Here is a 25,461-nt window from a genome sequence, read left to right on the forward strand (position 1 = left end):
GCAAAAATGTAATCCACTTTGTTGCAATCGTTTGAGAATACTCTTGCCACTCTTACCATTTGATAAATAACACATGCGAATTATTAATTATTAAATAAATTAAAGAGCTATCTTTTGATAGGACTTATTTATTTTTAAAGAATAGATTAACATCTTGTTTTAAATTTTTAATAGTTTCATCACCCAGATCGCTAATTACTGTTTTGAAAAGTACATCATCTGCTGTTGAGGCATGGTTAGAGCTATTATGCTTCTCTGCAAGTAACTTATGTGCATCCTTGTCATCTACTATGTCATCACTTTTTTGTGTTTCTTGTGTAATTCCTTCTTCTTGTGGGGTTTCTCCTTCCTCTTCTTCTTCTTCTTCTTCTTCTTCTTCTTCTTTCTCTTCTTCTTCTTCTTTTTCTTCATCATCTTCTTCATGTTCTTCTCCCACTTCTTGCGATAATTGATCTTCTTCAGTATCTTCGTTTTCCTCAGTTTCCGGTTCATCAACTTCCTCTCTCACTTGTTCATCCTTATCGTTTACATCATCAATCCCTGATGTTGATAATTCCATTGGTTCTAGTACATCTTGATTCTTTGTTTTCAGGTATGCATGTATTGCTTTCTCTTTGGCTTTTTTTGCTTCTATTGCTGCTGTTACTGCTTTGTTTGCCTCGCTTTTGACCTGTTCTAATTCTGCTCCTCCTTCTTCCGCTTTAGTTGCCGCTTCTCCTGCTTTAGTTGCGGCTTCTTCTGCTTCCTTTGCCAAACTTGCTGCCTTATCTGCATGAAGAGCTGCCTCCTTAGCTGCTTCACCTGCATTTTTTTTTTCTTCTTCTCTTGCATTTGAATTTTTTATATGTTCTGCTATTTTTTGTGCTTCGTTTTTTGCCTTATCTGCTTCTACTTTTGCATTCTCTGCTTCCGATTTTGCTGCTTGTGCTTTTGCTACCTCTGCTTTTATTTCTTCTGCTGATTTACTTGTTTCAGATAGAGCTGATGGATCTTCTCCTACTGCTGTAGCTCCTTCATTTTCTCCTTGTTTTTCATCCACTACTGGACTTTTTGCATTTTCACTTGTTTTTAGATCCTCTGTTTCACTTTTTGGGGGGACATTTTTAACTTCTTCTTGAACCCCATCTGTAGTTACATTTACTTCTGTTGTATCTGCTTGATGGGTGTTACCTTCTTGTTGTTCTTGTTGTTGTTTTTGTTGTCGTTCTTGTTCTCCTTTTTTTTCTTCTTCTTCTTTTTTTTCTTCTTCTTTTTCTTCTTCTTTTTCTTTTTCTTCTTCATCATCATCTTCTTCTCCTTCTTCTTCTTCTTCTTCTTCATCATCATCTCCTTCTGTTGCTTCTTCTCCCTCTGCTGCTTCTACTTCTTCTTTTTTTTCTACTCCCACTGCATCTCCTGCCCCTTCTGTTACTTCTGCATTTTCCTTATTTTCTTGCGCTTCTGTTTTGAGGTCTGATTCTTTTGATTTTCCCTGTACTTCATTGTTTCCTTGAACTGGCTTCATTACGGGATCATTCTCCGTGTTTACATCAGTTGGTTCATCTTGTAAGGAGACATTTTTTATTGACGAGCCATTTCTCAAATTTGTTTTTTTCACATTTACAATTTCGTTACTCACAATATTTTTTTCGTAAATGTGTATATTTAGAAATAATAAAAAAAGGGTAATGCCACAGAATTGCTTCATTTTGAGTATCACTTAAGAATAAAATATTTCTTAAATTCTTACAAAAAGTGGAAAATATAAGAAAATATATTTGATGGTTGTTATAATTGAAATTATTTTTTTTTAATGACGACTAAAAATATTAAAAAAGTTGCAGTTACAGTTTCTTTGTTTAAACAAATATAAATAAAATAGTGATTACAATTAGAAAAAATCATTAGATAAATTAAAGACAAATTGTTTTTTTTTTGAAATTTGTGAATTATGGTAGCATCACATATTACTTAATGGGACATGAAGAAAAAAAAAAAAAAAAAAAAATGGCAGAAAAGATAACACGTGAAATAAATAAGATATATTATATTAATAAACAAAGAAAAGACTAATTCAGTGATGCAAGTTTTTAGCTTAATTACTTTATTTATTTTTCTTTCTTTTTTTTTTTTTTTTTTTTTGCTAAATATCATTCTTATTTTTGGAGAACAAACATAAAATATGAGAATGAGAAAATTATTTTCAAATGTGGAATGGGGTACACTTTTGTCCTTTGCGCAAAAGAGGAAGTAGCATATAAGACATTTTCGCAAAGAGAATTGTTCTTTTTTTTTTTTTTTTTTTTTTCAAATAAAATCATTACATAAAATCTAATGTGTTGCTCTCATTTAATTACAACCATTGAAATGCTACATTTATTCCTGTCTAGAACAAATTGCAGCATATTTTGTATTATTTTCATTATGTAATTTGAAGTCGAAAAAAAAATATGAAAAAGTGTCCCCTTTTTCTTGTAAAAACAGTGTTACATTGGTGCATATCAGTTTATGTAGTAAATTTATTAAAACATTTTTTTTAATTTCTTAAAAATGCAAAGCATACATGAATTTTCAACATTTGGAATAATTCTTTTTATTGTCTTTTTAAATTAAGTCGATTAAAATAATTGGAATATATTTTTTTGAGAATGTGTAACATTTTTGTCATATATTTTTGAGAGGGAAATAAAATTGTTTTTTCAATTTATTTTGGCTAAATATACAAACAAACTATTTAATGATAATAGCTTTTAACCTAATCATTACATTTTCGAAAATTCAAATACGCCTTTCAATTACTACAAAATGGAATTGCTAATTTGAATGAAAGCAATTGGGAAATAAAATATACATTCTTACAATATTGTGAAAGAAAAATGCATCTCATGCAACTGGCTTATTTTTCCATTTGTGCTGCTTAGCAAGGTGCGTTACCTGCGTGTTGATTTTTGTGAATTCTTTTTTGATTGTAATGTGTAAGGATTATAGTATATTAATCCCCTTTTCAGTTAGTTCAAAATTTGAAGAATTTCAATTCTGTTTGAATTGCTTATTATATGAAACTTTTGTTCAATGTGCAACAGTGAATGTTGCTTTTTATGGTGCAATGATTGCTGTGATTTTCATTGTCTGTAGTTAAGTGTTTTTTTTTTTTTTAAAATCATTTTTGTATCCCACGCCGCTTATTTGTTTTTTATATACTTTTTAATTACCATTCCTTATTCTCTAAATATTTTTCCTATCTTGGTATTACTTGAAACATATTCATAAGAATAAACCGAATTTGTATCACTTGCGAGAGTTTTGGTTTTTATTGAAATTCCCATGTCATATATTGTAGTATCAACGCAATGGTACTACTAACGAGAGTAATAATTTTATCTTGCTTAAACATTTATAAATTGATTCACTGAACTTTTCCTTAGCTTATAGTAGCATACACATAGAGGGATGAGGCACTTCTATTAATGTGTATATGTTTAGTGTAGCATGTGAATTCAAGACATCATAATTTTGTTGTGTTATATTTTACACATACTGTTATGTAGATTTAATTAGAAGAGATTTACCACATTAAATTTTGCTTTAGCGATAAATGTTTATGTGCATAATATCGTAGAACTATGCGCAAAGTTTATCAGTCCAATTGGTGATATATTTTTGCCTAAGAGAAATTCTTTGAAATTAACTGAATGAATATTGTCTATACATGAACATCATATTTTTGGAAAATTTCATTTAAGAAGGTACTAGCTCACAGAGTGCATATGCGTGTGAGTTATCAACTTAATGCAGATTTAATTTAGTAAGAATATATGCTAAAATATGGAGGATATAAAAGGAGAAATAAATTTGGACAGTGAACCGCTATTAATAACTCATCAGAGTAATCCTTACATTTCATCATCTTCATATAATGAAGAAGAGATACATAAAAGTTATACGAATATTGTATCTTCAGTCTCGTAGTAGACATAAATTCACATAACTCTATGAGATCTTTCTATTACGCATTTTTTTGTGAAGACAGTTTTGCAAACTATCAATTTACTGTCCTTTCCACGTATGCCAAATTACACTATTTAAAATATTCCGTAAATGTTTAAAAACTTTTTTAAAAATGTGCATACAAAAAAAATAAAATAAAAAATATATATAATATAAAATATAAAGTAATATGTGTCAGAAAAAAAAAAAAATACTAAAAACAATAAACAAAAAAAAAAAAAAAAAAAAAAAAAAAAAAAGACACATAAAATTAAATTCGTTTTACATATAGTAGAAATTCAACAGAAATGAGTAATAACATAAAACAGAATGAATAAATTGCTTCAATTTGCATATATCTATTACCACTATTTCGTGACACACTGATTTTCCCTTCTTTGTGGAGAGAATTCAATTCGCGTGCGTCTGCTTATATCCACAAAAATGGAAATATCACTTGGGCATATCATTCAAAAGTTAAATACATATATATATGCATACCATACATACTATACATAGTGTTGTTTACTCTTCGATACATGCACATGATGCTATTTTGCTTTTTTTTATTTTTTCTATTTCTCTCCTTAATAAATCAAGGGGACAATTCGATTTTTTCAAACCGGGTAAGAAACAGAACGAAAATTTTTCTTTGCCTGATCTCTTTCATGTTTAATTCAGAGCAGCAGTACGACTTCTTCCCCTAAAAATAGTGAATCAAAACTGCACATTCTTGCTTAAATTGAGAATTTCCATCAAAATTGTGCATTTCCGTCAAAACTTGAAAGTATGGATGAAATTTCCTTCAACGTTTGCTTAATTACACAGACGGGGAGATTAAAATAGTATAGGGTATTCATTTTATTTTGTGTAGAAAAATTTTTGCTATTTTTCATGTTGGCAAATCTGGGTGTTAAACCCTTTGGGACCTTTACGACACTTCTTCTTTCCTTAAATTTTTGATTTTTTTTACAATTTGTTAATATTCCAAGTTCTTCGAAATGTTCAATGGCCTGGTCTATGGTATTTCCTTCTAGTATATCTTTTATGTAAGACGTTTCTGATAGATTACTACACAAATTTCTAAACCCTTTTTGTATATCAGCATAGGTGATTTCAATGAACTGACTTTGCTTTTTTTCTTTACTTTCATCTTGTTCGTCTTCCGAATTTAAATGTGTATCATTTACTACATTACAGGATGCGTATAGATATATTTTTTGAATTAATGGAAGACTTTTAATTTTGAAAAGAATATCTTTATGTTCTTCCAAGGGTATTTTATCCGTAATTTTTTTTATATCTGAAATCATTACTGTGTTACAATTTGCAGTAGTGGCAAAATCGTTATATTTTTTTTCGATAGATTTTATTTGATTATCAATTATAGCATCAAATGATTGTAATTTATCCATATTTAAATTTTTTAATATTTCCTTTTTATCTTTAAAATGATGCATTTCTTTGTCTATTTCATTTTTATATAATATTTTAAATGGACTTTCATAATACTCTTTTGGCGTATATTGACTGAAATTGTAAAAAGATTCATTATCATTTACATGAAAATTTTTTCTTATCAATATTTCACTTAGTGTTTCATTATTGTTTTGTATTTTTATAACCTCTTTTTTTAGTGTTTCATATCCAATTGAAAATTCATTTTTCTGATCAGTAAACTTTAAATTTTTTGCATTATCAATGAATTTACTAGCTAATTCGTAGTCTCGAAAGTTTGGTAATGGTGTTACATTTTGTTCAAGAAAAAAATTGTCATCATCAGAGCAGTCTTCCTTGGGTTGATTTTTCAAATTCGAGCTATTCTTTACATCTACCTTTTGTTTTTTCTTTGTTATAGCTGTTGGATCATCGGTGCTAGGAGGGTCGTTTCCTATCTCTGTGTTCTCGTTTTTCCTTTTCCTTTTCCATTTTTGGCGTCTCTCTAAATCGGTCTCACTTTCGCTTTCGCTTGATTCGATTTCGCTTGAATTGCTCTCGTTTTCCCTTAGTGCCTCTACAGAATCATCTTCCTCTTGATCATTTAGTAGCAGCAATAAATTTTTCTTTTCCTGTCTATTAAAAATTTTATTCATCATGATTTCCTCTTTTAATTTAATTAAATTTTTTTTTCTTTCTTCAAGATCCGATTTTTTATCCGAGAAAACTCTTAATATTGCATCAAAACATGATCTGATATCTCCATTTCGATTAGAAATTTGCCTAACATGTATATTTAGAGATACTCCTTTGAAAATTTTAGTAACAAACTCATCTTCCAGTGTGTTTAATTTATTTCGTATAATATTCATAAACTGTTTTTCATTATAAGGTTTGTAAATAATTTGGTTAATTTTCATATGTGTGTAATCTTTTATTAAATCTAAGCTGTTAGCAATTCCTACTAGTATTACTTTACTTTTAGCACTTTGAACACATTCAAATAGAGCCTTAACTACATCTTCATTTGAACTTTTACTCAAATTTTTTGTTTTTAATTCTGTACGTACATTTTTGGTAGCAATAAAATCTAATTCGTCTACAATTATTATCTTTAAGTTGTTTAACTTATTGGTATAATTAATGAATAACTTTTTAACCTCCTCTAATCCATTTAAATTATACTTTTGTTTCACGTTATTTAGGATGGAATTTTTATCCTTGTTTATTATCTGTTGTAATATATCTACAAAAATGTCATATGGTTTTTGACTATTTGAACAAGAAACGTAGAAATAAGAAGCATCAATGTTTTTGTAATTTGCTGGTGTTACGTTTTCTTTTTTCCTTTTTTTATCCTCCTTTTCTTTTTTTTTTTCCTTTTCTATTTCTTTAATGATGTAAAATATGCTGTAGGTTTTTCCTTGGCCACTAGGTCCTGTAAGAAAAATTCCTTCTCCATCTAGATTTTTTGAGCACCTTTTCAGAATGTTTCTAATTTCTTCAATTTCGACTTCCCTACCTACATCACTGTCACAATCTTTCGAGTCCAAAAGTGTTTTTGATTTTTCATAAAATTCAATATATTTGTCACATTCGTAAATATCATCAATGATTTTTTTTTCTATTTCTTCTAATTTGTTCATTGAGTTTTCAATTTTTTTTATATTTTCTTCTACTGTAATAATGTCTATGGAATTTCCTCCATACTTGATTATTCCATTTTTGTTTAAAGTTTTGTTCTTAATTTCTGGATTATTGTCTGTGTTTTTTTTTCCTACCTTAACTAAAGTTGCAATTTTTTTAATCTCCTTTTCTTTTGTATCATTTAATTTCGTACTTAACTTAGTTTTATTTTTATTTTCCTCCAACTTACTTTTGTTCAAATTTATGGATGTGGAATTGTTCACTTTCATTTTGACATAACCTTTTTTCTGCACACATGCGCATAGGAATTTGTGAATAAAGTAAATCAATTAATGGACGAGATATCGGAGGCAAATAAATGAACAATTGAATTGATTGAATAAAAAGCGAAAGAAAAAAAAAAAAAAAAGAACCAATTGGAAGACAGGGGTGGTAAACACACATAATCATATTAATAAGGTCAAATGAAAAAAGGGAAAAAAAAAAAAAAAAATGTCGCCAACTTTTATTACATCAAAAAATTTGCACGAATTCAAAATAAAATTTATTTAAAAATAGAGTTTTTAAAAATCAACATGGTCATATAAGTGTATGGACGCGTGTGTCGCTATATGTTTGTATATATATGTATATTCTCACGGGTGAGGAGAATAAAGACGTATTTTTATTTTCTTCATAGCTTTTCATAATTTTAGGGATTTTCAAAATATAAGCGCAATAGTCTTGTGCATGAGTGATAATAGACCATTATGTGCTTATGCAACCCTTTGTTGTTTATCTTACAACTGATTAGCATAATAACACTTTTGGAAATTATTACTGGTGTATGTTAGGCCAATATATATATATATATATATATAAAAGAGGAGTTTTTTCTCTCATATGGGTCAAAAGTAGCCATGTGCATGGAAGTACAACCATGTATGTAAAAAATACATTAAAATATTTGGAAGCATGTAATAATATTCCGTATATTTCCAAATTTGCCAATTTGTAATGATATTAAAAAAAAAAAATAAATAAAATAAGTTTCTGTACAATCGAATTATTAATACGGTTTTCAAATAAGCATGATAACTGGACTTAATTTTTCTTTTTCGTAGCATAAAACATGTAACACTAAAGAAGAAAAACAAATCAACTGTGCCATTGTATCACTCAATACCTACTTTTTTGCAGAATTGAGAATTTATGCACACACATTATAATGTGCAGTATGTATATTTAAATACATACAATACGAACAAATGTTCTTATATTTGTAAATTCATAAAAAAAAAGAGAAAAAAAAAGCCATGCAAACTAAAACGAAACACCATATACATTTGCCAGTAAAGGGTGGGATGAGAATGCCTATACATATGAAATTACAGAAAATGCAAACTGTAATTTTTTTATTTTTCGAAAAAGATGGACAAATTTAAAAAAAGATTTTCCTGTGGAAAAATACTTTTTATATGCACACATATTATATGCACGTGACGGGAAAAAGAAAAAAAAATTATGGTTCTGTATGCGTTGAAAAAGATGGAAAAAAGACACAAATGTTTTTATTTAATTAATTAATTAATTATTTGTTTGTTTGTTTATTTATTCATTGGCTTTTTTATTTATTTATTCCTTTTTCCAAGGAGCATGCACAATAATTAAAAAAATAAAATAATGCAATAAGGTATTATGTAAACACATTTACGCGAAATGCTTACATGAAATCACGAATACACACAAACTGCATATGTTTAAATGATTTTTAAACTAATGGGAAAAAATGAGCTTCCATAGCTTTAAGGGCCAAGATATATATATATTCGCAAATCCTTCCGCAGGAAAATGGAACTGTAATATTTATGGTCGAAAGAACAAATTAAAAGCATATATATGACACAATGATAAAGCAAATAGAAGACTGCTTTAAAATAAAGTAACTGTTTTGAGAAATGGTGTTATAAAAATGTTTCACATATGTTGGTGATGAATGGACTTTGATTTTCTTATAAATTTTTAAGCAATACAAAAACATAACGTTATATATGCCATATTTATACGTTTTAAAATTTTTTTTCTTGAAAGTCATTCAGACATTTAATAATTACACGGGCTCATGAAAAAATAAAAAAAATATACACCATTAAAAATGAAAAAAATAAAAGGTTTATTTATTTATTTTTTTTTTTTATGTGTGTGCACTCACATAATATATGTCAATACAATTTTTATACTAGTCCCGCAATTATCATAAGTATATGAGGAGAATAATTATGAGTCATCAAAAACGTTTCTCTGGTATTTCCTTTGTGCTCATTTGGCTATAATTATAATTAAACACGTTTGTGAGTGATAAAGAAAAAGGTTCTATAGGCTCATTCGGGGCTATGTATCAAATTAGAAAAAAAAAAAAAAAATGGAAGCAATATTTAAGGGGTTAATGGGATATGTAAGCGACAAAGGAAACATCGAAAACTTGTAAAGTGAAAATATATTAAAGCCCCTTATTGAAGCATTGGGCGAAAAAAAAATAAATATGTATACATGTATATATATATCCATGCACGTGACATGACGGTCTAGAAACGGGATTTAAAATTACCTCTAAATAGCAACATGAAAGATTGCATACCAATATGCACGAAAATATAGTAGCCTAATTTTTTTTTTTTTATTTTGGTATCAAAAGAAGAGTAGCGAAAGGTGCCGCATGGAGTAGTTCACCGCTGGAACACAGGAATATGAAAATTTGTTTAAAAATAAAAAGGGTTCTACTTCTATGTTTTTTTCTGGCTTTCACAAATGTAGTCTCAAAAAATGCTTCTAATAATTATAGCAAATTTGGGCGAGATAAATATGATCGTTTGAAGGGTGTAACATTACATTTCTCCCATGTCTTGCCTCATAACAATGGTGTTAAGAATAAACATATTCTAAGGAAGGATTGGATGTTCATTAGTTTGAGCAATCATGAAAAGTGTAGAACGAAAACAAAAAAAAGAAAATACACCAGTTTTGATGGAATTACAAGTGAACATAATGCAGGAACATTTCAGAGGGGTAATATTTTATGTAATAAGAAAATGAAATTAATAATTCAGTTGCTAAATAGAACCAAGTGGTACGATTTCAAATTTTTTTCCCCAGCAAAAATTAATTTGTTTTTACGACTAAAGGAACGAAAAGAAACACACAATGAAATATCAACATTAATGCATTCGATAAATTTAGGTGATGATATTTTTATTACATCTTTAAGCAGAGAAGATCAAAGAAAATTAGAAAAATTGTTATTTCCATGCCAATCTGGTGATTTCTTAACTATAAAAAAAACGAAAGAGCATGATGTATTACATGAAAATAAAATAAAATGTCTATGGGACAAAGAAAAAGACGAGCATTATTTTTACAATAATTATCCATTAAATGATGATAATATAATTGCAAAAATTTTAAAACGATATAGAGAAGAATTAAATATAAATGATGATATAAAATTTTTAGTTCATATTAATAAAAGGAGTCCCATATTTAGTGGAATTGGCGGAGGTTCCTCTAATGGAGCCTCTGTTTTTTATTTCTTAGAAAATTATTTCTATAAATTTTTAAAAACAGATCAGTTACGAAACGAATTTTTAAAAAAAATAGGTAGTGATATATCTTTTTTTAGTAGTTCAGGTTTTGCATATTGTACTGACAAGGGAAATTATGTTATCGATTTAATTGATGCCCAGGCAACAATATCAGATCGGAGAATATATATTTTTCAAATAAATGAGGGATTATCATCTAAGTTAGTTTATCAAAATGTTAATTATAACAACATAGTGCAATATAACCCTGTTAGTTTGTTAAAACATTTTATAATTAATCCGGTGGGGTGTAATATTATTAACCATATTGAAGAGAAGGAGTTCAATTATTTGAAGCATTTTGTGTCGTTTGACCATACAGAACTGAAGAATATGTTTATAAATGACTTAGAACATTCTGCGTTTCTTTTACTTAAGAAGGTGAAATATTTAAAGGACTTTTTAATGAATCAAAATATTTTTGACGCTGTAGCGATGAGTGGTAGTGGTTCATCATTATTTGCACTAACAAAAAAGAATATGAGTTTACATAAGGAGAAAAGACACATGAAAAATTTGATTAAGGACGTACAAAGAAAGTTACATTTAAATATAAAGGCTTATCTGTGCAGTTTTTTACGAAAGCCGAAACACCTCTGGTATAAGCCAAGTCAAGTCGCAGAAATGATGGCCTAATGAAGCCCCTTCATTTCGGTCATGCTTTGTGCGTATATGCATGCATCCACCAATCCATCTATCTATCCATACATACATCTGCCATGCTTAAAATATATGTACATATATATAAGTATATATATATATATATATGCACACGTGTGCCCATGTTTAATGGTACACACATTCCCATTTATTAATTTTTTTTTTAATGTTGAAATGTGTTTCGTTGGACAGGTTAAAAATAACTTCCAGAAATTGTGGCATGTAATTTCCCACTACGTATCCCTATTTAAAATTATTTGTTAGCATAATAGGATATACGACTAACATTTTTTTTCTGAACAATTTTTAAATGCACTTTTTTTTTTTTTTTTGTCCTTACCTCGTTAAAATCATACAAGCATGAACGTACATATATATACATCATTTTTATGCTAATTTTTTTTTTTTTTTTTGTCCATCATTTTGGTGCTTACCCCCATTTCCACAGATTTTAAACGAATTTGTCTTTCACTTTGTTACAACTGTTTTTGCGATTCTTTCTTAAATTAACATATCAAAGAAGGTTAGAAATTAAATATTCTTCAATTTCGTCAACACTCACAGGCTAATGTTTATTAGTAATTTTTTTTTTTTTGTGTATGTGTATCAAAACATATACTTTATATATTTTTTTTTTTTCTGTAGAGTCTTATGGAATAACTATGTTTTTCAGTTGAATTACTGTGAATAATTTTATTATGGCGATTTCTATTCTTTTTTCATCTTGTCAAGGTTTAGATTTTTCAACATTTCATTCGCATCTTCGTATACCTGAAGTGGTTTCTGATTTAGTGCATCATTTTGTGCAGAGGAAAATTCATCACTTTTTTTTTTTCTTCTCCTTGGGGAATATCCAGCATCATATTTTTTTTTACTTAGGTCTATGTTAAATTTTTTACAACAATAGCCTAAGCCATATTTTTTTATTGTCTTCAATCCTCTTGTACTGACTCTCATTTTTACAAATCTATCTTCTTCCTCAAAATAAATTCTTTTTCTTCGTAAATTTACTCTCTGTTTTCTGTGAGTTTTTACTCCAGACTTGGAAATTTTACGAGCATTCCAGTTGTCCATTTTACCCAATATTAAACATCTTTATATTTGAAAATGGGAAATAAAAAGAAGGGAAAAAAAAAAAAAAAAAAAAAAAAAAATAGGTAAGGACCAGACTAATGAAACAGTAAATTATTTACAATATTTTTTTAAAACAGATCAAAGAGAATATATATATATATATATATATTTTTTTGTTTTGTTATTTTCTTTCATTGTTTTTTTGTTAAAATTTATAATCCACTAACCTCCTTACTGGAAGTTTAATTTCTTTATGAGGTAACATCGTGACTTTGTTAATTCGTTTCCTGCCATCTAATCCATGGTGCCTTCTGGCTGTGGATGGCCCAGTCATTCTATATTTTCGGATCTACATAATGTAAATATCACAAAAAAAAAAAAAAAAAAAAAAAAGTTTTTTGCAAAATGGAGAATAAATAATGGGTATTTCTTGAAACTATGTAAAAATTTACAGACACATAAAATAAACACTTAGGAAAAATATACATTTGAGGGGGGGGGGGCATTTACACAAATGTAGCACCATGGAATGAAAATATTTTTACTTACGGCTAACGCTTCTTTATGTCTTTTTTTAGTAAATAGGGAAAATTTCGAAACATGTAACTTTTTGTTAAATACGGAATTTTTAAATATATCACTTTTTTTTATTAAAGATCTCACTGTTAAATTGGTGTGGAAAAAAAGAAGAAAAAAAAAAAAAAAAAATTGCGTATAAATGTATTATATTAAAAAATGTGTACGGAATAATTTATATTTACGCTTGAAATTCCTTGTGCCTATAATTTTTGTTTTCCCCCTTTTTTATTGCATACCATAAAATGTTTTTTGGGAATTTATTCTGTTTTCATCATTTTTTTGAATCTGTAAAAGAAAAAAAAAAAAAAGAAGAAGAGACATTTAAACTGCTCATGTTATAATTAAGCCTTGTTTGTGTTGTTGCATTTTCTTCTGGCACAGGAAAATTTTAGACAAATATCTGTTCGGGATTCATCCCTCATGTATTTTTTAGTTTGGTTAACATTATTTATACATAGAACGCATACAGATTGATACACTTATTCACATGTGTATGCACCATCATCACCCCTTTATTATGGTGCTATAGTGCAAGTGGACAAACTTACAACTGTTGAAACGCCCAAGAGGAAAAGAGAATTCAAGTTTATTATTGCATAAAAAAATAAATACACATTTTTTGTTAAGTTGTATATTTTATTTTTATATTTCCTTTGCATTATTTTATTTTTTAACAAATTAATGATATTCCTTATAACATTTAAAGGAGTAAAGAGTTAGTAAAAAAGCACACACAACAACAAAAAAAAAAAAGTGGTTATACGATAATCTTCTAATTTTGAAAGATCAACATCATTGTGTAAGTGCTCCATCCAATAAAAAGGTAAAAGGATGAAAATGTAAAAATTTCTAGTATATTTACATACTAGGCTGTCTTTAAGTTTTCTAAGTTTCCATTTATTAAGGTTCCCAAAATTGCAGGTATTTGCGAACTATGCATCTTCCATGTTCTCATTTTTAATAAGAGTGTTAATGGCTTGCTTCATGGTTTAAAAATTAACACCAAAACGAAGAAAATGTATAATAAAATAAGAAAAAAAATAAAATAGCAAAAAAAAGAGGAATAAAATATGATTTAAAAAAAAAAAAAAAAAAAAAAAGGCCTTAATGGAGTTAGTAAACAAAATTATCGTAAGCAAACAAGAAACATGAATGTCGTAAATGCTGGAAAACACACTTTTCCCATTTATTCATTTTTTATTTTTCCTTATAAGCTATATTCACATTGTCACTTGTATTTTACTTGCTATTTGACGTGATCTTATATGTGTTACATTTGTGCATTACAATTACCTTTTTTATTTTAAGCCTTCTGAATGAACACATTTAATTCAAATTGATGATTCCTCTTTGGATCATATTTTTCCTTTTGCTTATTATCCTCTGCTTCCTGCTAACATTTGTAGTTGTTATTTCCGTTTATTTTTCTTTGAACTGCTATTGCTAGCCTTTTTTTTTTTTTTTTTTTTTATGATGTACATTACCTATGCTGCATAAATCGAGTATGGAAATTGTTACGAATATGTAGTACATGTATGTAGGGTATCACAATTTTTATCAATGCACTTTTTCTTAAAATAATATTTTTATTTTTCAGTTTCTTCACCTTGTGTTCATACTTAAATAGTTTTGTGTTTACTGAAAGAAACAGTATTTGTTGCTGACTTTAGAATATTCCACCTGCTGCCGCGACACAAATGACTCTCTTTACATTTTATCAGAAAAGATATTTGTCAAATTAAATATCCTCTGATTATAACATCCTGAATATTTAATGAAGAATTATACGACATTAAAAAATATATATTTTTTTAATACTTTTTTTATAGCATTTTTTACGTTTTAATGCATAATATTTTTTCCTTTTTTTTAATACCACACTTTTTACATAAATTTTGAGGACCGAACATTAGAGGAAAAATGGATAATCAACCAAGCATGGAAGACGCCCAAAATGCCTTAGGGATGATGATATATCAAATATTGAACAATGTAATTCTTTTATTTTTCTCCTACTCGAAGTGAACTTTTTTTTTTTTTTTTCAACGATTTTGTTCAAAAGTGTATGTATTGTGTCTTCTTTTTTTTTTTTTTTCCATTTATCCCTCCATATTTATGATGACGTGGATATCATGAAAAGAGCCTTTTTTATTTTTATTTACCCATTCATATATTACTATAAAACGGATATCATATAAAAGCGTCTTTTTTTTTTTTTTTTTTTATAGCAAGTGAGAAAAACATGCTTTGAAAAATGTTTTGGTCAGAAATTTTCGGAACAGATGGGGAAGAATGAGCAAATCTGTTTAGCCAAGTGCATGGACAGAATGTTAATACAGTTTTATACATTATGCTCATACGAACATATGTTGTTTCGTAGTTTTAACATTTGCTTTATAGCTACATCATTTTGTATGCACTTATATTGAGAAGCCACTTGAAAATCAATCGAAATTGCGTCGAATTAAGTGAACTTATAAGTGTATATATATATATATTTCTTTTCTATAATCATATTTTTCACTTTTTACGCTTAGGTACGAAGCTCACACTATTGTAACGAAGGCATCTACAGAAATGGCACAAAATTTAAACATTGACTCAAATTATTAAGTTCTAATTAAAAATTAAATGTGTGAATGTTTTTTCAAATTTTTTATGTATCATAATTTGAATTGTTTTTTCCTTTTTTTAAAATAGACTTTTTAAAAACAGAATATTTTGTTAGAAAGATAAAAATTGAAAAAGTGTAACTAAACATAGTAGTGACTGATGAATAACCAAAAATGAACAAAAAAAAAAAAAAAAAAAGGAATACAATAGTTTATTCCTATTTTAATGATTCCTCAGTTTGTAACACTGAAAAGTCATGAATAATTGTTATACTATTAAATATGGTTTGAAAAAAGAAAATTCCTACTCTTAGTTACACGAAACGTTGGGGTATGCTAAATTATAATAACATATAGATTGAACAAATTTTTTTTATTATGATATTAAAAATTTTCTTGTTTCCAATTCTTGACAAAATATTTTGATCATTTTAGTACGTACCCCTTTTGGTTCATATGAAATGTTATGTCTTGAGTATATTTGAAAGGGTTAGGGAATAACATAAACCGAGCATGAACAACTTTGGCATTCATAAATAATGTAATATTCGCAATATAAATTTTCCGAAAAAAGAAAAAAATCTCCACAACGACAAAAATAAATATAAGAATTTTCCTCATTAATATATTGCAAGTCTACCTTTTTTATATTCAGTGCATTTTCATATTTTTCGGATTTGTTGCTATGTTCAATGTCTTTCAAAATTTGTTCATACGCCCATACTAGGGTTACAAAATCGATTACATTTTCTTTCTCCTGTTTGTTTTGTTCATTTATTGGGACACTTCCCGAGGTACAATTTTTTGTATTATCCCTATTGTCTGTATATTTTTCCATGCATTTCCGTTCTCTATTTAAATGATGCTTCAACTTATCTGGATGGTAAATTAAGGCTAACTTTTTAAATTGTTTTTTTGCAGTTTCTATGTCACAATCTGTTCCTACATTTAAAATGGAATATGGGTTTCTAGTTTGGTTATTTAACATTTTGTTTTCACCTAAATATTCATTTTTTTTTTTTTTTTCCGTGCTACATTGGGGATAAACTTTGTTCATATATTTAAGTGAACAAAAATCTTAGTTTTGGTTTTATTAATTTATGTAATAGTTTTTTTTTTTTTTTTTTTTTTATTCCAAATTTTTTAGCCTAGTGTGTCACCTCATTTTTACGCACTTTAATTTGTTCCCAAGGGAAGTATTTGTGGCAATGGTTACAGGGTTTTTAATTTATCGACCTACTCCATACTCCTTTAGCTGAAGTATTTATTCCTTTTATATTTCAATATGTTTATGCCAAACTTTTTAGCTCTTGCTTTCGTGGATTTTTTCACTATATTATACATGCATAACAGTTGCTGTTATATTTGACACATTTCACCAAATTAGCAACAGCATGAACGATCAGTGCAAACGTATGCCAGTAATTTTCTCACCCATGACCTTTAGCCATTTTTAATTATACATATGTATATAAATATATTGCCTTTTGTTTTTGAAGCATATATGCATGTATGCTAAAATGTGTGTACATATATAGGCATATATATTTTTTTATAATTTTTTTTTTGTTGTCCCTAATCAACAAATTTGCCTCAGTAAGAGGTAACAATTTTTTAGGGTTGCGTATCTCAAGAAAAAATAATTTTCCCCTTTTTTGTAAGGGATAAAATGGGATCTCAAAATATGTTATAGGTATTACACAAACACATAGGTGAAAGTCTATATACATATATGATTTAGCGAACGTGTAGATGTATTCGTTTAAACGTAGGGTGTTAAGCATAAGATGGAGAAGAGTTTAATTTCTCCATACTGTTAATGAACGACAGGAGGGGTACCTTCACCTGTTGATTGTGTATTTTATAACCCCTTATTATACACGCACACATTTTTAGAACTAATCACAATTCATATATTTTAGTAAATAGAAGAGAAACTTATGATATGGTTTAGTGGTAAAAAATTGGGTGGTGGGGTTGGAAGACGATTGTGTATGCCCATTTACAGTGGTAGTAGCGATAGTGCTTTTAAGGATAAACAATTTGTTTTAAAAAAAATAAATCATAAGTACGAAAATGTTTTACTATTTGGAGATGTAAATAAATTAAGATCCACAGCAATGGAACTCATAAGAAATATATCATCCTCAGATGAAAACATGAAGGAGGGGTATGCTAATTTGAAAATAAAAAAATATATAAGCACTGAGGAAAAGAAAGCCAAAGAATTAGAAGATGAGAGCGAAGTGGATCATATGGTTGCAGCGGATAATGATGACACAGGATACAGTAATACAGCTGTATCAAAAAGACCACATTCAAAAGATAATAACTCTGATATGTCAAAGAAGTTATCCTTTTGGCAGATATACAGCATGAGAGTTAAAAAAAGTCTTCATTTGCTAGGCCCTCAAGATTTCGCTTTAATTCTTCAGTCTTTTCATTTGCATAACAAGGACACAGGTAAAATTTTTCACGCACAAATTGTTAATGTGGATATACATTTTTTATTCAGTTGAGTGTGGGTTTTACACGTGTATAAGATATTTCTTCCATTTTTCACTATCTTTTTATTTCTTTTATTTATTTATTTTTTTATTTTTTTTTTTTTTTTATTGTTACATTATTTTATTCCCCAATAACACCGTGTAGGAATCTACGTGTCAAGCGTGAAACATATCGAGAATCAAATTCCATCGATGAATGGAGTTTCCTTTGTGATAATTTTAAACATTTTAAGTGCAAGGTTGAAAAAAAATAACTATAACGATTTCTTCCAAAAAATGTTGAATTATTTGCCAAATGTTTTATACGAATTGAACATACGAGACATGAACAACATTATGAGCTGCTTCCACAATTTAGAATTAAGTGACACAAAAATATGCGATATTTTTTATTTGAAAATTTTATCAAATTTGAATAAAATAGAAGATAGTTTTACGTTATCATCCTTGTGTTATATTTTCTACAAGTATAATTTTGAAAATTTACATTTTTATGAATGCTTAAAAAGAAGAGGGTTGCATTTACTAAATAATTTTGACGCGAAGCAGCTTTATAAATTTGTTTTTTCTTTGTATAAAAAGAATATTTGTTTAAAAGAAATAATTGAGAAAAAGAAAAATGACGTATTCTCCTTTTTGCCACATTATAATGATGAGCAGAGATTGTTCATGTGTGATTTTTTTGGGATAAAATGAAACGTATTTTCATTTTGTAGTTTCGCGTAATATGTGCGTCGCAGTATTTTTTAAGCTGCTTTTTTTTTTTTTTTTTTTTTTTTTTTTCATACCATTTTCCAAAATTTTTCAGCATTATGTGGAATTATTCACATACATATATATATATATATATATATATATATATATATATATATATATATATATATTTTTAACACTTTCTTTGTCTATTTTGGGGTCCAAAAGGGGGATGAAAATTTAGAACTTAAACGAAAGAATAACAATTGTGGGTGGAATGAATCATTAGAAATATTGCTCCACGTAAAGTGCTTGAATATACTTGAAATATACCAATAATGAGGAAATGTACACATGTGTAAGTGCTTCTATATGCAGAGAAGTTTACCCGATTTTGCACTTTTGTTATCGTTTCATCGTTTTAATATTTTCCTTTTTGCTGCTTTATTAAGGAAGTGCTTCAGTTAAGTCTCATTATGGATAAAAAAAACAAAAAAAAACATATACACACACATGCATGTCTATTTGCATATACGCGAAAGAGAACCATTGGGGCTTATTTCCCATGAGTATACCTTAGAAATGAGCTCAGGGGAAGACGAACTTTATGCTGATACAACTTGCTATGCCAAGATTTTTCCATTTCTCAATAAAATTATTAATTAATTTCTCATGCATTTTTTATGCCGTTCATTCCTTGCTGTCTTATTATTTTCTATCATCACTGAAATTTAAGCAAAATAAGAGTAAGCCTTGAATAACGCTCATAAACAAAGGGAAAAAAAAATGGTTCACAAAATAGATAGTTTCTTACACATTTGTAAAGCTGAAAAGGAGACACAAGTTAAGAAAGATGTCATAAAGAGACTCGTGCCGACAAAACGAAAATTCACAAAAGGTGTGACAATCAAGTATGTTTTACATAATTGTAAAACGAAAAGTAATTTAATAAAAAAAAAGTGGAATATAAATTTTATCTTAAATAAGACAAAGAGTAAGCGCAAAAAAAGGAAGAAGAGGGAGAATGATGCAAAAAATATGTCTGATAAAATTATTGTCCAAAATAGTGATATTACAGAAGAACATAAAATTGGAATTTCTTCTGAAAAGGGTTCTAGCAATTTTGTATCACAAAAAAGTTTTGATATGAAAAATTTCGGTTCTTATAAAAAACTGCTTAATAAAATAGTTCAAAATGTGAAACGTGGTCAAAATTCAACCATAATAAATACAGGTAATCACAACGGGGGGGGGATGATTAAATCTTTGCGTACTTGTATATATACAGAAGTGTATAGTATGAAAAAGGAAAAAGCTGTGCTTGCATATGTACACCAAAAATATGCCATGTGTATATATGTGCAAAAAATATTACCCCCTCATAATATGCCATTATTGGAAAAAAATGGAATATGTATTTTAACTATTCTACTTTGTGCAATTAATTTTTGTATAATGCTACGCTATTGTATGTATGTGGATTTATGTGTAGTTTTTTTTTTTTTTTTTTTTTTCCTCTCCCTTTCGAATTTCTTTTCATTTACAACGGGTTGTTTTAATTTTTCTAAGGGGTAGACACACAGAAGAGAGAGAAGAATATATTTTTTTATGGATACTTGTATAGGACATATTTAAGGGGTAAAATGATTCATATATATAATTTTTGATTGTACAGAGATGTATGCATATATGTATGTATATATATGTGCTTCTTCCTAAGCCCGTGCTTCTTTTGCAAAAACGTGAAATTGTGCTAAATTTATGTCAAGCATAGAGGGAAAAAAAAAAAAAAAAAAATTAAAAAAGTTACCATTTTTAGACAAAGAAAATGTGGAAAAAGACACGGACATGATCAAATATTTTACAAACGAGCTAGATAAAGAGACAACATCAGAAGGAGAAATAAAGAAAAAGAAAGAATCACATGAAGGTTTTATTTCCTCATGCTGCAATGGGAAGAGAATAAGGGAAAACTACACACAAAATAGGAACTTGGAAGAATGTTTAAGAAAAAAAAAGGGTCTAATTTTCGACATATATGATCGTATTGTTAACATGAATAGTGAAGGTTATATGATAAAAAAAAAAAAAAAAAAAGAAAAAAAAAAAAAAAAAAAAAAAAATAGAAAAAAATAATTTGTATTTACGAATTCGTTTTATGTATGAATGTTGTTTTTTTTGTCTGCCTTTTTTTTTTTTTTTTTTCCAGCACATAGAAAAATATCAATTTCTTCATGGGTATATAAAAATTGCAAAATAATTGACATGCTAAAAAAAAAGTCCCCTGCGGATAAAACTTCCAGAGATGGAAAAAATAGAAGAGATAGAAAAGGTAATGAGAAAAATCCTTTTTGTCACAGGTGTTTTATAAAAAAAAGTTTTGACAGATTGTGTTTTGGTTATCCCCATTGTTGTAAAGAATTGCCCATAAATAAGGTAATAAAGAATGGTGAAATATTAGAGAACTCTTTGAAACGTATAATTAAAAAGTGCATAAAAATTGTTGAAAGACGAAAGAAGAAAATCATTAACGTGTGCTTTGTTTTTAAATATAAAATTAGAATGGACAGACAAGACATTTGCATATATTTGGTTAATTTCCCCCTTTGCAATATACAAAAGAATAAAATTTTTAATAATAGTAATAACGAAAAATCCTTGCTGTTTTTGTTCAATAAAAAGATTTTAAAATCTGTAAGAAATGTGAATGATTACTCCAGTTTTATCTTTCCATTCAATAATGCGAAGGGATGCCAGAGAGTCCACAATTTGAAGAAAAAAATGATTAACTTTGTAAGTCAGGAGGGAGGTTTGCCTCGGTTGCAACACAATGTTGAGGTGACACGGGAAAGTGCAAATTATATGAAATTGTCAAACACGAAAGAAGAACGTGAAAGCATTCCCACTCCAACAAAACCAGTGCAAGAAGAAGACAACATTTCTCCAAACGCATGTAAAAATGAAGAAACAAAGAAGAGAGGAGGGATTGTTCTAATTAGGAAGTATAATAAAAAGGATATAATATTCCATATACATCTTTTCGAATTACTTATTAGGCTCATATTTGAAAACTCGAAAACTTATTTTACATTTTTCATTACCGACCTTACATGCAATTATGAATTGTACAAGAATGTGTATTACTTAAATTTAAGTAAAATTGTTAATATAAGAATGAATATTAAAAAGACAAGACATAAAATAGGAAATGGAAAGACAGAAATGGATGATAGTACAAGAAGAACAATACATACCCTGATGAAACAAAACGATGAGTGCAAAAATATAATAAATGAAAAAGACAAAGTTATACTGATCTTGCAAAATGAGGTCAGAGAAAAAAATAGCACCATGTCACAATTAGAAAATCAAGTCTTAAAATATAAAAACGACCAATCTGATATGCTAAAAACTGTAGAAAATCTTAAAAATAAAATATCAAAAAAGGAGACAAATAAGAAGGAAAACAATGTGGATGAACAATTAGTGAAAAATACTAATTATATAAAAAAATTGTATAATGAAAATAATTTATTAAAAGAAAAAATTAAAAAATTAAATGAACTGACTAAGAAAGGTGGTACTTCGTCCAATTCGGTTGGAAAATTACCTGACTCGAAGGAAAGTGATAAGACCTGCATACCGGCAAATAGCGAGGTAAATAGATAATCTATACACAACAAGCATTTTAAAATAATATAGCACAGTATAATGCAGTACAGTGTAATATAGTACAGTATAATATAGCACAGAATAATTCAATACACTATAATATAGTACAGTATAATGCAGTACAGTATAATATAACAATTGAACATAAAACAAAATGATCTATTCTATTTTTATACTCCTACTTGGAATATCCCCGTCCCCCATATCCCTCGCTATTCAGGCCACAAAGGAAGAAGAGAAAAATGAAAAATTGAATTTTTTTAAGAAGGCCTTTCTAGACACTGAACAAAAGTTATATGTAAGTTGTTTCTAATAAATGGGACGAGTTATATACATATGTTACTCCATGTATATATGCATGCGCTTATACCACGCATATTGTATGCAAATTCAAAAAGACATGCATACATGCGTGCATCCCGTTTCACCTTAACAGACAGCTGATATAGTAATAAACACTCAGAAGGAAATTATTTCAAAAATTAAAAATGAGAAGAATAGTTATTTTGAACAAGTTGAAAGGAATAAAATTATTTTTGTAAATATGAATTGTGACAAAATTTAAAGAAACAAAAATAGTACAACGATATGTGTGTGTGCAATGTCGCATAAATGTGCAGGCAAAAAAAACCTGCGTAAGAATGTAAATACCGTTATGTACATATATATTGTGTAACAAGACAATGGTTATATACATATGGTTTATTCCTTTTCACAGAAACGAGAAGTGGAAAAGTCATTAGATTTTATGCATTCCATTTGTGAAGATATAAAAACGAAGAAGGAGAAAATCTGTCTGACGAATAGGATTAACAAATTACATGATTGCATAAATGTAAAATGAGAAAAAAAAGTGGAGAAGTGAACCGTGAACGCTCTCGCTTATGTGTTTACCTAACGTGCGTGTGCATGCATTGTGTATGTATATACGTGTGTATACGTGTGTATATGTGTGTGTATGTGTGTATAATTTTTTCTTAACCCGTTCAGGACTTCTTGAGCAAATTTGAAAAGGACTCATAAATCTTCGGATAGGGGATTCACCCAGATGTGTATGTCAAGGCAAAATGCATTTCGTAGGAAGTTACACCTTTTTAGTAATAACATGTAGTTATTTCGCAAGGATGAGAAAGCATAAATATAAATTCTAGATATAGGGATGAATGCAAACAAATTCCTCTCACTCTGACTCTGAGTCTGCCTCTGCCTGTTGTCATCCCTGTCCAGAGCTGCATGCCCGTATCAAATTTTAAAAAGCAGTACACTTATCATTATACGGATAAAATTTGCACCAATAGATAGCAGCAATAAATGAAAAAAGAACTACTAGTGCAAGTAATGGAAGAATTAAAAAGGGGAAAATGAATGTATTTTTTTTTTTAAATTTAAGTTTTACTACTTTTTTATCATAATATGTTTCAAGATATAGATATATATTTGTCGAATAGTGTATAGATCCATTTAAAACTTTATCAATAAATCTATAAATCATGTTTTGATTATCTACCTTTACAAAGGAAAATAATTTATTACTTATATCTGAATATAGAGAAATATTTTTGTTAAAATTATTGCAAAAATATTCTCTAATATGTTTTGTATTTTTTTTATTATCCAAAAGGCATGTATTCCCATATGTAAGGTTGTACATATAATTTGGAATTTTTATGGTGACATGATAAAATATATTAAAAAAGTAGAATTTTCTGAAAATTTTATTAATCTGAAAATTTTCTTTTTTATTAGGTTTATAATATAATTCATTAGAATTAGTAATTCTTTTTTTATATACACTGTCTTGATGAGGAGGATTATTTTTGTCGTCCTTTTTATATGAACTCTGTTTGTCAAGGAATTTGTGATGATTTCTTATTAAGTTGTCTAAAAATGGAATTTCTTTGTACCATTTTTGGCTGTTACGTAGAATGCTTTCTTGAAATTTTCGTTTTATAAAATTTTCTGAAATGTTATTTTTTTTTTTATTTATCAGTTGGGTTTTTTCGAGAACTTGTTGGTGTCTACATTCGATCACCAAAATGTTGTTATACACATTTGGATTCAAAGGAAAAACAAAACTTTTGTTTTTAATTAAATTATTGTTTATGTATGTTTCACTATTATAGCATTTTGCTTGAACATTTAATTCTTCCTCATTTTCCTGTACATTCGTAGTGTAAATATAAATGTAATTTTTGAACTCTTTATCAAGTATTAGATTTGTGTCAGATAATCGTCCAGTTATATTAACATCATTTAAGTAGTAACTGGTATATTTGTTATTATTTCTTATTTTTATTTCATATGTCTTATTATTTTCATAAAAAATGGATATTTGTTTTTCTCCCATATCCATAAGTTGTATATTATAAGGCAAATCAGAAAAATACACCTTTTTCTTATTAATATAAATGTGATATTTTTTTAGATATAATTCTTCAACTCTTACATTTTGCATACTATCTAGGTACTGTACTGTGTTTTCATTAAAGAACATTTCATCTTCTAATGAAATTTTTTTATATATGTAATTTTCCCAAATATTTAATAATGGGCTAACACTAATTTCAGTTATATATTTATTTGCTTCTAATTCGTAATGGTACCGATCTTTGTCGAATGTAAAATACACATTATTTATTAATATATTGCTAATAAAAATGTGATATTCGTGTTTCTGCTCATTTTTGTAGTCATTGATACAACTCTTTCCTTTAACAAGTAAAATGATGAACATGGAAAATATCGTAAAAATATATTTCATTCTGTTAACATGCAGAACGATTTTTTTTTTTTTTTTTTTTTTTTTTTGAAGGAGAATTATTTGGATGGAACCACGTACATAGAATAAGGACATGGAAAATTGTACTGTTGAAGGAAATATGTACAAGTAGTTTCTTTTTTTAAAAACATCTACATATGATTCAGATAATTGTTTAAAGGTGTACAGGTGTGAATACCCAAATTATGAAGTTTTTCCTTTTTTTAGTGCTCACTATT

At 28.0% G+C, this 25,461-nt stretch overlaps 9 protein-coding genes across 9 annotated transcripts; 4 read left to right on the forward strand and 5 right to left on the reverse strand.

Annotated features, from left to right (window-relative positions):
- Positions 1 to 124: 124 nt before the first annotated feature.
- PGO_102910 (merozoite surface protein 3) lies at positions 125 to 1,687 on the reverse strand (the record flags this gene model as incomplete). The annotated part of the gene is made up of 1 exon (XM_028688320.1): positions 125 to 1,687. The coding sequence occupies one exon, from the start codon at positions 1,685 to 1,687 to the stop codon at positions 125 to 127; it is 1,563 nt and encodes a 520-aa protein (XP_028544121.1).
- Positions 1,688 to 4,721: 3,034 nt separating this feature from the next.
- Positions 4,722 to 7,319, reverse strand: PGO_102920 (hypothetical protein, conserved; the record flags this gene model as incomplete). Its single annotated transcript, XM_028688321.1, has 1 exon — positions 4,722 to 7,319. One exon carries the CDS (start codon positions 7,317 to 7,319, stop codon positions 4,722 to 4,724), a length of 2,598 nt encoding a protein of 865 aa, XP_028544122.1.
- Positions 7,320 to 9,776: 2,457 nt separating this feature from the next.
- PGO_102930 (4-diphosphocytidyl-2-C-methyl-D-erythritol kinase) lies at positions 9,777 to 11,303 on the forward strand (the record flags this gene model as incomplete). The annotated part of the gene is made up of 1 exon (XM_028688322.1): positions 9,777 to 11,303. The coding sequence occupies one exon, from the start codon at positions 9,777 to 9,779 to the stop codon at positions 11,301 to 11,303; it is 1,527 nt and encodes a 508-aa protein (XP_028544123.1).
- A 732-nt stretch (positions 11,304 to 12,035) lies between these two features.
- PGO_102940 (50S ribosomal protein L28, apicoplast) lies at positions 12,036 to 13,639 on the reverse strand (the record flags this gene model as incomplete). Its single annotated transcript, XM_028688323.1, has 5 exons — positions 12,036 to 12,420; positions 12,629 to 12,750; positions 12,951 to 13,063; positions 13,217 to 13,265; positions 13,529 to 13,639. The coding sequence occupies 5 exons, from the start codon at positions 13,637 to 13,639 to the stop codon at positions 12,036 to 12,038; spliced, it is 780 nt and encodes a 259-aa protein (XP_028544124.1).
- Positions 13,640 to 14,900: 1,261 nt separating this feature from the next.
- PGO_102950 (hypothetical protein, conserved) lies at positions 14,901 to 15,593 on the forward strand (the record flags this gene model as incomplete). Its single annotated transcript, XM_028688324.1, has 3 exons — positions 14,901 to 14,972; positions 15,209 to 15,309; positions 15,518 to 15,593. 3 exons carry the CDS (start codon positions 14,901 to 14,903, stop codon positions 15,591 to 15,593), a joined length of 249 nt encoding a protein of 82 aa, XP_028544125.1.
- Positions 15,594 to 16,082: 489 nt separating this feature from the next.
- Positions 16,083 to 16,580, reverse strand: PGO_102960 (hypothetical protein, conserved; the record flags this gene model as incomplete). Its single annotated transcript, XM_028688325.1, has 1 exon — positions 16,083 to 16,580. The coding sequence occupies one exon, from the start codon at positions 16,578 to 16,580 to the stop codon at positions 16,083 to 16,085; it is 498 nt and encodes a 165-aa protein (XP_028544126.1).
- Positions 16,581 to 17,532: 952 nt separating this feature from the next.
- On the forward strand, positions 17,533 to 18,795 carry PGO_102970 (hypothetical protein, conserved; the record flags this gene model as incomplete). The annotated part of the gene is made up of 2 exons (XM_028688326.1): positions 17,533 to 18,055; positions 18,245 to 18,795. The coding sequence occupies 2 exons, from the start codon at positions 17,533 to 17,535 to the stop codon at positions 18,793 to 18,795; spliced, it is 1,074 nt and encodes a 357-aa protein (XP_028544127.1).
- Positions 18,796 to 19,578: 783 nt separating this feature from the next.
- Positions 19,579 to 23,487, forward strand: PGO_102980 (hypothetical protein, conserved; the record flags this gene model as incomplete). Its single annotated transcript, XM_028688327.1, has 8 exons — positions 19,579 to 20,026; positions 20,362 to 20,430; positions 20,612 to 20,860; positions 21,002 to 22,449; positions 22,685 to 22,762; positions 22,901 to 23,002; positions 23,183 to 23,299; positions 23,455 to 23,487. The coding sequence occupies 8 exons, from the start codon at positions 19,579 to 19,581 to the stop codon at positions 23,485 to 23,487; spliced, it is 2,544 nt and encodes an 847-aa protein (XP_028544128.1).
- Positions 23,488 to 23,713: 226 nt separating this feature from the next.
- On the reverse strand, positions 23,714 to 25,225 carry PGO_102990 (hypothetical protein, conserved; the record flags this gene model as incomplete). Its single annotated transcript, XM_028688328.1, has 1 exon — positions 23,714 to 25,225. One exon carries the CDS (start codon positions 25,223 to 25,225, stop codon positions 23,714 to 23,716), a length of 1,512 nt encoding a protein of 503 aa, XP_028544129.1.
- Positions 25,226 to 25,461: the final 236 nt, after the last annotated feature.

This window comes from Plasmodium gonderi, assembly GCF_002157705.1.
Source record: "Plasmodium gonderi DNA, contig: Chr10, whole genome shotgun sequence".
Taxonomy (NCBI): Eukaryota; Apicomplexa; class Aconoidasida; order Haemosporida; family Plasmodiidae; genus Plasmodium; species Plasmodium gonderi.